The sequence below is a fragment of the Ochotona curzoniae genome, unplaced genomic scaffold (assembly GCF_017591425.1).
Source record: "Ochotona curzoniae isolate NIBS_2020 unplaced genomic scaffold, NIBS_Ocur_1.0 contig_43, whole genome shotgun sequence".
Lineage (NCBI taxonomy): Eukaryota > Metazoa > Chordata > Mammalia > Lagomorpha > Ochotonidae > Ochotona > Ochotona curzoniae.
In genome coordinates, this window is record NW_024466218.1 from 21,482,150 (window position 1) to 21,494,050 (window position 11,901).

The 11,901-nt window shown below is 47.7% G+C and overlaps 1 protein-coding gene across 1 annotated transcript in view; it reads right to left on the minus strand.

The window, feature by feature from the left end:
* Nucleotides 1-11,360, minus strand: part of MYO5B (myosin VB) — a 204,988-nt gene extending 193,628 nt beyond the window's left edge. Inside the window, exons 1-2 of the mRNA XM_040984669.1 lie at nucleotides 11,345-11,360; nucleotides 10,812-10,825 (exon numbers count right to left, since the gene is read on the minus strand). Coding sequence (XP_040840603.1) covers nucleotides 10,812-10,825; nucleotides 11,345-11,360 — 30 coding nt within the window. The remainder of the gene's footprint in view (nucleotides 1-10,811; nucleotides 10,826-11,344) is intronic.
* Between the last annotated feature and the right edge of the window lie 541 nt (nucleotides 11,361-11,901).

Genomic DNA, 11,901 nt, shown 5'->3' on the forward strand with positions numbered 1-11,901 from the left:
TCTCTCCCCTGGAGTCTAGGGTTGCCTATTCCCAATTTGTCCAGGAATTGGTTACGGCAGTCAACACTGAGCAAATGGCAAGAGGAGAGGACATTGGGACATTTGGCAGAGCTCCAGTGTTTTAACATTTAGAAGCATGAAACTCAGGCACCAAAGTGTCTTTCCAATGAAACCTGGAAGGTGGGTGCCACTCTGTGTATGACTCATTTAAGTCATTCTTCCTTGCTCCCCTGGCTACAGATATCCACATCTGTGAGCCTTTTTCAACTCACAGGAAAGGGAAGTCTTGTACAAAAGCATGGAGAAGACATCTTCCTTGTTTCACTTGTCAATAGGTAACAGACAATCTCCCACCTTGGAGAATCATAGCACAGGAGAAAGGAGATGGAGGCATCAGGCCTCTGGCACAATGCCAGCACTAAAATTCCCATGAGCTCCATGAAGCATTGCCTTCCCTGTACCAACTACCCAAATCCAGTATGGCTGTTCCACCTTCAAATGCCAGAACACTCAAGTCCTGCTGCAGATGGGTAAAAACAGTGTTCCTGCCCCAGAAGACAGAAGCCAGGGGGATAGAGGCTAACTATCTCTGTAGCCCTCCCAGATTCTTACAAGGTACTGCTGATCCTACAAAGAAACTCAGGTATTTTGGAATAAATTGTTTAAGGGAAAATGTATCTGAAGCCACCTGCAAGCAGAATTTCCAGCAAGAATAGTTTATTGCATACCACACAGCACCGATATACTCACTGCAGCTTCTCTTGGGCATTGTTGGTTTTGCTGCTGTGGTGTAAATGTGCTTTGCCCTCCTGGTTTGGAAAGCTTGGTCCCAGGTTAGCAAGCTTAGAAAGCAATATGGAACCTCTAAGAGGTAGTGCTTAGATGAGGTCATGAGGTCCTGCAGTGGCACTGCCCTAAGGAGGAATTGAGCAGTTCTCACAGAACTCAGTCATGTCCTGGAGGACTAGCTGTCACTCCCCAGTACACCTGGTCCCTATGCTGCAACTTCCTCCCTCACATGTTTCAACCACGTTATCTGCCTTGGGGGCCCAGCCAATGTCGGCACCACAATCCTGTACCTCCAACACTGTGAGCCAAATAAACCTCCTCTTTACAAAACACCAGCATTTTATAACAGAAAAATTGACTAGTATGCTTATCCACCTAAAGGGAAAACCTACACTCCACATAGGACATCAACTAACATGTCACGGCTAGCTGTGTGCCAAGCACAGAAGACCCCAAGGTGCCATGACACGGAGCTCACCATTAGAGCAGTCCTTTGCCTATGCCATCATTGCTAAAGAAGCTCCCATAATCTGCACTGTAGCTGTTTGCAGTTTATAAAAATAAATAAATAAATAACTTACTGGAAAGAAGTTTAAACATGAATCTATATGTCCATGCAGAATTCAGTAACACATGAAAAGGAATGCTGCCCATATCAAACTCAAATGACTTGTCACTCTAACACGCACACCAAGAGATTTCAAAGTTCAGCACTTTGTACCTCTTCTGCCAACTCTCCTACATGGAAAAGGAATTATTCATCAACAGGAATTAACATAAGAAAAAAAGACATGTGCAGTGACCCAGCTGGGCTTGGGGCTGGGCAGCAGGCTGGAGGCTGCTTCAACAGAACAGCAGACACCATGAGAAGATGCAAGGCAGGCCCAAGAATAGATGGCTGAGTCCGTTTGGAAGCCAGAGAAAACGGCCCAGCCCACCTCATTAGACCCGAAGGCATTTCACAAATACTAGACCAAAACACTGCTGGCTTTGGTGACTTCCGAGTCCAGAAAATAAACCAAAATGAAATACAGTGGCCTCTAGCTGGTATGTCTGCAAAATAAAGTTAAGCAGCACTTAGGAGTTGAATTGGCCAAATCCTGAGTTGTCCACAAAATGAAGACCCCATTTGGGGGAGGTTCAGAGGGAAAGTGTGCTTGTATTTTGTTTTGTATTTAACAGAGTTCCTGAGTCCACTTGTCCTCCCTCTCAGAGACAAGAACTCCAAGATCTGGGATGGAGATTGCCAAAGCCAGGACATCCCAGGCAAGAGTGCCCGATGCTACCATATCCAAGCAATGGCCTCACCCTCCATGACATCCACCTCTTAGAAGGAATAGACCCATTTTCCCAGGAAGTCATTCTAAACAAACCAAGTTAACACATGCCAATACATTCCTGTGTTACCTCTCTGGTATAACTTACTTATGCACATTAAAGTAGCTCACGTATTTGAGGAACACAGAGTAGTTTGTACAGACCAGCGCATAGGAAATACTTAGGCACAAGGTCCCTGAACAGTTTGTTCTCAAAATCCTTGTGTTCCTATCACCTTTCTTGGGGAGACAGTGGTGAGAGGTATGTTAGAAGGACTACAGGACTGGGACCTCTCCCTGCTTGCGACAGTACATGAAGGTGACTCACCTACAGCAAAAAGTGGATACTAACTTAGAGCCAGAAGAAAACTTCTTGGTCTGGGCCCTAAGAGATGGCTTCCCCCATTTTGACATGAAAAGAAACTACCCACGTTGACTTTATTCCAATAACTAAGACGTTCAACAACTCCTAGAACCAAGAGTTTTCCCTGTTGAATTATGAGTCTGTGTTCACAAGCATCATTCAGCTCTAAGCCACACACAGGTGAGAGAAGAAATTCCTGATGTGTGGCAGCATTCGCCCCATGAAGTGAGCCAGCCTCTCCCTGCACCACATTTCTGGCACCATCAGTTCCCTGGGCCTAGATCCCTGTGAGGATGAACGTGGCCCCACTGCAGGTTCCTGAGTTGTAACTCAACAGCCCAAAGCAAAGCAACAGGAGAGTCCAGAAATCCCAACTCCACTCACCACTGCTACCCTTTCCCACTCTCTTTGCACCCCTTGAAATACATACATCAACTCTGCATTAACGCATTGGATAAATAAATTTATCATGTGTAAATCTACTAAACCTATTAAGGACTATAGTGGATGATAATGATGTTTTCAGATTCTCATAAAAAAAAAAATACCAACGCTAAGAGCTTCAGTTTAACTTATTGGAAGGCAGAGATAAAAGGAGACAGATTTTTCACCAGCTGGTTCACTCTTCAAATGTTCCCAATAACCAAGGCTGGACCAGGCTGAAAGCAAGAGCCAGGAAGTCACTCTGGGTCTCCTCTATGGATGGCAGAGACACAACCACTTAACCATCACTGACTCCTCCTAAGGTGAGTGTCAGCAGGAACCTGGAACTAGGCTGGGACTCAAACCGAGGCATCCCAAGGTAGAATGTGGGCCCCCTGAAGTCACACCTTAACTACCTGCCCTAGAAGTTTACAAACTTAAAGTTGTAGCCACCCTCAGAAAAAATACCTTTAAAAAAACTAATCAGTTGCGCCAGGCATCTAGTACAGCAGCTACGTTGATGCTTGGGACAGTTGCAACCTATATCAGAGCACCTGCTTTGAGTTCCAGGTACTCCTCCTCCAATTCAGTTTCTGCTAAAATGCATCCTGCAGATGATGGCTCAAACACCTGGGACCTGGGACCACAAGAGAGACCTGATGCACTCTGGGCTCCCAGCTCTGTTCTGGCCCAGCCCTGGCTACTACAGGCATTTGTGGAGTGAACCAGCAGCCTTTCAAATAAAAATTTAAATGAAAACACTTTTAAAAATCAGCTGAACTGGTAAAAATCTGATATCCAACACAGATGATAGATAATTTTATATTTCTATTATTTGCAATGTGAGCCAGGTCATTCTGCAACATTCCTGTAACTGAGAGAGACTGATTTCGCTCTTGTTTCTAGATATAACATCTAAAATGATTTTAAGCTGCTTCCTCCACGCTATCTTTATTAGTTACCATTTTGGGAAAATGAGCGACTGATTTCCTTGCTATTTGCAAAATGCTCAAGGAAAACAACACATGGTATCTTTGCTGCAACCTACAGGTGGCCACTCTGAGCAAGCCTGGGATTCTGTGAAACAGCAGTAAGGAAAGCCAAGGTGAGGTGTTAGTGCACAGACATTAACCTCTAACACAGAGCCAAACCAGGGTAGCTGGGTTGCAGGAAAATCGGATATGAAGAGAAGAGCATTGCCAAGCTGGGAAGCTGAGCTGAACCTCGGGGCTCAATAGCTCTGACAAGTCTCCATCATACAGGTGTGGTTTGCTGCCCATGTGGTGTGTCTCAGTCTCCAACACACAACAGCAAAACCCCACCCTAAATCCCACAAGTCCATCTTTCTAGTACAGCCACACCTATCTTCCGGCATGACCAGCTTTTCTCCCTCAATCCAATTGTTAATCTTCTTAGCATTGCCAGAGCCTACCCTTAAGTATATTGTTAGACCATGGCAAAGGCCAGATCCTATGGGCAAGGGTAAATTCTTCAGCACATGAGGTGCCAATGACTGAAACAGGCACTCATTAACAAGGAGCTAAGAAAGTCAGTCAGCCTCTTAGAGTTGCAATCCCTGCCTACTCCCGACCACACCTCTATTTGGAGTGGATAGACTCAGGGGCAAGGAGGATATGTTCAAAGGTTAATGTCAGAACAAGTAAACTCACATGCCATTGCTTTAAAGGGAGGCTCCTGCCTCCATAAGAACTCTGGTATTGCTTCTTGCAGGACCAAGGGGACTAAATCCAATCATGTACTCTCCAGCTGCCTTTCTAGAAGCTAGCCCAGAGGTCAGCCAGCTGGAGGTACTCCCTCAGGATAGGCTGGGCTCTGAAGTGCTCATCAACCACTCCAAACTTCTCAGCATGTCCTGCTCACTTCTGCCCTCTGTTCTGGGTGGGTGGACCAAGTTCTGCTCTGCCTCAGCCCCACTCTGAAATTCAGATAGCTGGGGGCAGCTCTCACCTGGAACAGAGCTGGTTACCAGGGCAAGGAACAAAGAGCTTGGCAAAATACATGCCATTTGAGCTGTCTCAGGTTGTTCCTACCCACCTGTCCTTGACCAAGACAAATCCCCATGGTCATGAACAAGTTCAGCTGGGTGAGAAAGTACAATCCTACCATGTGGTTAGGAGAGGGAGGGGCAGAAAGAGGAGAACCGGATGTGGGTGAGCAGCTAAATGACTCTGCTCCCATCGCCCAACTAAAGTAGGAATCCTTTCGACCATATCCTTGGTAGAAGCTGAAGGGGCTCTATTCAGGGCTTTAGAGACTATGTGTGTGTTCTGTTTTGTTTTAAGTCAGGGTACAGGCAATGTTTTCTAAATTCCAAAAATAACATGGAATTGCTACAGAACTGAATGCTCCAATTTGACACATCTTCCTTGTCTGCCATTTTGGGTGCCAGGAATCCTAAGTTTCCACCTCAAGAAATTGCCAACCTCCTCTTTACTCCTCCCCTAAGACAGTACAATGGCTAGACCTGGACCAGGAGCTAAAAGGATCATCTCTAACAATCAGCACATCCTGGTCTGCCTCAATCAGCCAAGCCAAGGACACTGCAGTGTGCTATGTGACAACACACCACTGCTCTGGCCATAAGAAGATAAGCACCTAAAGACATGTCAGAGGGAAATGCATCTTCAGTATAGGGGAAAGAAGTGAATCACAGGAACTCCTGATCAATCACCAATTCAGTTCAATCTGAGCTAAACTAAAACCATCACTTCACCAAGATTTCTTCCTAGTCCAGAAGACGTGGTATGTGACTGAGTTTCTTCATCTAAATGAAGCAATTGTCATTTCTACATTTTATCCTGCTTGGTCCAATCCATTCAGGGAACAGTATCTAGCCTGAGCATTACACAATAAGGTCAGTGGCAAATTAGTGCATGACTTCTAGGAGGAAAAGGATAGTAAAGGGCCTATGAAATGAATTGCAAAAGGGGCCAGACAGACGTACTTAGTCTGTAGAGGCCATGGGGAAGTCAGGTTACCTGTTACATAGAATCCAGGAGTCATCCTTCCTAACTCTGGCAGGCAGGAGCAGCCAGCAGGTAGGGAATCAGCAGCCAACTGTCAGTTCGCAAGAGCCACGTTCCACCAGGACCAGGAGCCCACGGCTTCCACAAGCATGGCCTGATGGCTGGAATCAGCAGCAGTAGGATCTGGCTGACAACAATCATAACGAGGGGGCGGGCGGGGTCAGGGCAGCTGCTCTGTGTGGGCCTAAGGATTCAAGCGAAGGCTAGGAGTGAGAAAAACAGAAAATGTTAACATCAGCAGCCATGCAGAAAAGTTTGCTGGTAGATAGAGGGGAAGCCAGGCTTCTGGAAGAGAAGCAGCAGCTCAACAGCATTAGTAGCGAGAGCTTCCTCTGATGCATCCCTGGAAAGGGTGTGAAGGAAAATCAGAATTTGGCATGCAACACAATTCATGGGCAGTCGTGTGCTGGTTCCCGCGGGCCTGCTCTGATCCCTCCAGTAATGTGCAAGGTGTGTTCATTGTTTCCACTGCTCCTACTATGGTCATCTTGCTCAGGTTGAGCACACAGTGGACACTCATTCAATGAACAACTTCTGGAAGCCTCCACTCCTCCAGGCTGACCACCATCAGTCCCTCCAAAAGCACCCAAAGGCTCTGGTTCCTGAGCCTAGAAGGAGCTCAGGTACAATGAGAACTCAGATGTCATGAAGATGAGCTCCAGGCAGGTGGCCACAAAGTAAGCTGAGGACACAACACTCACCACAGAATCAAGATAACCTAAGCTGCTGCTTAGGACACACCAACATCCCTGCTAGGAGAGCTTGACTGGATTCCAAGGACCACAGATGAGACTTCTACAGCTCCAGAAAGCAAGAGAGGCCAGCACTGTGGCTTAACACATTAAACTTCCACCAACAGCACTAGTATCCCATTTGGGTGCCAGTACATGTCCCAGCTGCTCCACTTCCAATCCAGCTCCCTGCTAGTGCATCTGGGAAAGGAGTGGAGTATGGTCCAAGTACTTGAGCCCCAGAAGAAGCTCCTGGCTTCTGATTTTACACCAGATCACCTCTAGTCTTTGCAGCCATTTGGGTAGTGAACCAGCAGATATAAGATCTAACCTTACCTTTCAAATAAATAAATAAACCTTATTTTAAAGGAGGTGGAGTAACCAGATGTTCAAAACACCAGCACAACATTCTGCCCTTCTCTTCTGCTGGCATCAAAGACTGACAAGGTATGCATTGCAAGTGCAGATATCTCCCTCCTCCTGCTGCTGTCCATACTGCTCTACACACACGCTCCTGTGGAGCACGAAGACCATGCCCACCTGCAGTTCACATTACATGTCCACGTAAGGTCCAGCCCCAGGCACCAAGTCCTGGCAGCAGGACAGATGCCCACAAGCCTTCAAATCACTCTGCCACACACAGGCTCCGCAGGTACTTCTCTAATGGATCACCTGCTTCAACCTAACCCATCCAGCACCTCCTTCCAGAGAAAGTTTCTGCCTGGAATCCTAGTGTCTTTCAACAGAGAAAAGCTGGGGTTGCTACTCCCCACCACATATCCAACAGACTGCAAGGCAACCTACTTTCAAGGTCTGTGCCTCAGAGGTGCTTAAATAAACAACGCTGAACAGAAGAGGTTTGAAAATGCATTTTCACTCATCATAAAATGTGTATTTTCCCATTGGGTCCAAAAGCATTCAACCAGCCACAAAATCTCTAGAAAGATTATTCAACCAGTCTTAACCCAAAGTCAAAAGAGGCTAAAATTGAACTCATCAATGGTTATGTCACAAGAGATTTCTGGAAACAAGGAGTAGGGGTGGGATGCAGGGAGGGACTGGGAAGATGTTATGAGAGGGTTACAAAAGCATATGGGAGAAAGGGTGTGATTTTCCACTAACTTGGGCTTAAAACTCAGAAATCATCCCAATTAAATCAGCACACTTGTTAAATCTCAGGTATTCGCTAGTGCCTGTGACAGTACCAAACTCTGGTATACTTGAAAACACCTGACGATTTGTAAATGTGTTAGTTTGTATATTCAAAGAGCAGCACTTGCCCGTAGACAAATTACTATAGAACTTCCCTAAGAGATAGAAGAGGTAATTTAAGCTAGAAGTTCAGTTTAATTGATTTATTGAGGACAAAGTTTATAGTGCTGATTGATTTCAACCTTCCTTCAACCTTCCTGCAGTCAGTCTAACCTCGTGCAGGACTATGGGCCAAGCAGGCATCACAAAACATTTGTACCAAAAGAGTCTTGGAGATCTTGGCCCCAACTCCTTAGAGTAGTAGGGGAACAGCCGTAGACTCAAGCAGGCTCAAGTTGTTGGAGCTATTTGTAGGGTGAACCAGCAGATGAAAGATCTCTCTAAAAGACTGTCTTTCAAATAAATAAATCTTTTTGAAAAGAAACACTGGCCAGGCTTTCCTTCCTCCTCTCATTGGTTCCTTCCGTCACTGCCCAGGTCAGATGGCCCTGGTAGTCCCTCTCTGCTCTCCCCATATTGTCCATGTCCTCAGAGTCCGCAGCTGCTCCTGGAAACTCCCAAAGTCAGGATCTCCTCTCATCATTGCCACTGACCTCACCAAGACACCTGAACTGTGGCGACACCTCAGTGTGGCCTGGCCCAGCAGTCCCTCCAGTGCGCTGACCCACCCTCAAAGTGAAAGCAGTCCACTGATCACTCAACCTGCGTCACTGCACAACTGCCCTGCACCAGGCTGAGACCAGCACCATCTGCACACCAGACCAGACTCTGCCCCATGCTCCCAGACCCAGTGTTCTAACCCTGAGACCAGACCCGATATCCACTTATAGTGCCAGCACTGTGGCACAGCAGGTAAAGCTGTTGAAACACCACCATTCCCTATGTGGGTGTCAGTTTATGTCCCAGCCATTCCACTTTCCAGCCAGCTGCTTGCGAACAACCTGGGAAAACAGTGAAGGAGGGTCTAACTGCCTGGACACCCCTGAACCCCACCCCCAGGCCATGCGGGATACCTGGATGAAGCTCCTGGAGGTGGCGTGGTTCAGCCCCGGCCAGTGCAACCTCTCGGGATGGAAGATCTCACACTTCCCCACTTTGACACATCATTTTTTAAACACACACACACGGCTCCGTATTGCTTTACCTAAAAATCCAAACACAGAAGGGGGCCTCCCAAGCTGTTCCTGATCCTGGGCCTGGCTCCCACCAGCCTCTGCCACCTCATGGATTACCACTTGCTCCCCTCTAGGCTGCAGCCATTCCAACCACTGTGCAATGCTAAATATACACCATTCCCACTCACCTATTCTCTTCCAGTTACCCTGTCCCTTCAAAGTCCACGTGCTGCCTCCTACAGGAAGTCTTCCCTGATTTGAACAAGTGAAATACCTTTCATCAGAGCCCCCGTGGGCACCGCTCATAGCACATCACACTCAGTGTAGACTGTGGATTCAATCCCCACACCCAGAGCTGCCCCTCATATCTCCCCTGCGCCCACAGCAGTTTCCAGCATGTGAAAATTAAACATTAAAGAATACACTTTCTAAGGCATTCAGTAGTAACTACTTCTCCACATCAAGGATCCTGCAAGGTAGACCAGATGGAGTCCTCACAGATGGGCAACAAGAGGCTATGAAGGTTGTGTATTGAATCAGAACTGAAGCCCACAGCTCCACCTGCAACTATCCCACGGAAACCTCCCTCCCTTCACTGCAAGGTGCTCAACACACAAGGGATGGCCTCTGCCCCACTGAGGTTCATTGTCAGCATCACAGCAGAGCTGTGTGTGACACATCTGTGACACCGGGGTCCCATGCTGGTGCGTGTTCCCGCTGCTCCGCTTCTGACCCAGCTCCCTTCTGAAGTGTCAAGTGTACATGTCCCTACCACCCACAGGGGTGACCACCATGAAGCTCCTGGCTTCAGCCTGGCCCAGCGCTGGCTGTTGTGGCCATCTAGGGAGTGAAACAGAAGAGAGATGCTTTGTCTCTATCTTTCAAACAAATCCTTAAAAGGGATTCAAGTCATTAGCAGACACACATGCCAGCATTCATGATTTCTTCCAGGTCAGCCCTCAGGAGCCTGCTTTGGACGTGCTGCTGGTTTGCCTGCAGATGGTTAAGTCAGCCTTCTCTTCCTTGCCACACCTGGGCTCATTTTGGGTTTTGCCTTATTGTTGGTTGGTATCTCCTTACCACCCACCCACCCACAGCAAAAATAGCTCCAAAGAGCCAGTGTGGCCCAGGCTTTGCAGTCCAGGGGCAGCAGGCTGCTCTGACATTCCAAGGGTGAAGAACTCCAGGCACACCGTGACCCACCCAAAGTCCTTCCTGGCAACAGCACACTAAGGGCTCCGTTCCTCCATACCAGAAGCCAACTAGCAGCACAGTCAGCCAGCCATTCTTACGGGCGGTCTCTCTTTCAGAGACCATGATTCAAATGCAATCCAAGGTCCCCATTACTATAGGACACAGGTGGTCCCTGGTGTCAAGCAGACCGAGGCTTGAACATGTATTCCATCACTAACAGCACAGCTTTAAATGTGCTTCATCTTGTATAATATAAGGATAAACTTCAACACAACGTGATGTGAATTATACTGTTGAAGAAAAAGTCTTGGTGTTAGCAGAAGTGTAATACAGAAAAGCTTCTATTGAAAAAAAATGTTTAAAAAAGAAACAGGTCTCCCCTTCACTGGTTCATTCTCCCAATGACTGCAAGAGCCTGGCCCAAGTCAGATTGAAGTTAGGAGCCTGGAGCTTCTTCAGGGTCTCCCACATGGGTAGCAGGCATCCAACCAGCTTAGCAATCACCCCTGCCTCCCAGGGGCTGCATTAACAGGAAGCTGGAATCAGGTCTCAGACCCCTGGCCTCCACACGGGTTGCAAACATCTCAGGCTGGGACTTACCCACCATGTCAAATACCCACCTTGAGTTTCACTTCTCAAACTGCTGGAGTCAAAGACTGAACATCAGGGGATTGCTTTGGTACCCTGAAACACTATTCTAATGTTCCAAGGGTGGGAAAGAGATCATTCCTCTGCTCCCCTGCAACTGTAATGATCTACTCAGCTTCTCTGGGGACAGGGTCTGCTGCTGAAACACAGTAACCCCCAAGTCCCACTTTCTGGATACCAGGTGTCTCCTAGACACCAGGAGAGATATATCTCCAAGCTCGGAGCCTCCCCACAACACTGATCTACAGGAACTGGGGGGCGCAGTGTGAGCAGGAAATTGATGCTAGCAAGAGTGCTGAATCAAAGACAAGGCTCCCCTTGGGTAAAGCCCACACAAGACACAGCACTTGAGTTTGCCAGCATCTGTGAAACGCACACCCTGCAGTTCCAGCTGAGCCCAAATGGCAGGCAACTGACACAGCCTCACACATAACCTAAGCTGTTGCAGAGTGGCACCAGCTTCCTCAGTTAAGGGTGTGTGTGCCAACACACACACCCCCCCCACCCCACCCAGCCCCCATCCCAGAATCTGAGATTTCGCAATGAGTTTACTGAGATTATTTTGCAATGAGGAGTTGGGACCAAGAAAAGCATTCCTTCTATGCTAAGACAGATGAAGGGTGACAAAGGTTCTCTTGACAACTGCTGTCAGCATATTTCTTGGTCATTTTATTTCAGAATTACCTGAACCTCTGAGGGCACTGATAACAGAAAGGAGCTCAGAAAGCCGACTCCACTAGCCCAATCACAGACACTGACAAGCCAGAGGCTCCATCCTTACAAGCTCCCAGAGCAGGAGGCAGCTCACAAAACCACCACTAGGTCCAAGGGACTGAAGAGAGCTCCCTGCCGCTGGTTGGTTCCCCCAGGTCTCCCATCTGGGTAGCTTGTGCCATCATCCGCTGCTTGCCCAGGTGCAATGAGGAATCAGGTGAACAACCAGGACTCAAACGCAGAGACTCCACTGTGGGCTGCTGCAGGTCCCAAATGGCACTCCTTCACCTATAGGGCAAATATCCACTCCACCCGAAGGTGTCTCATTGAAATCCTTCTCTATTCTAA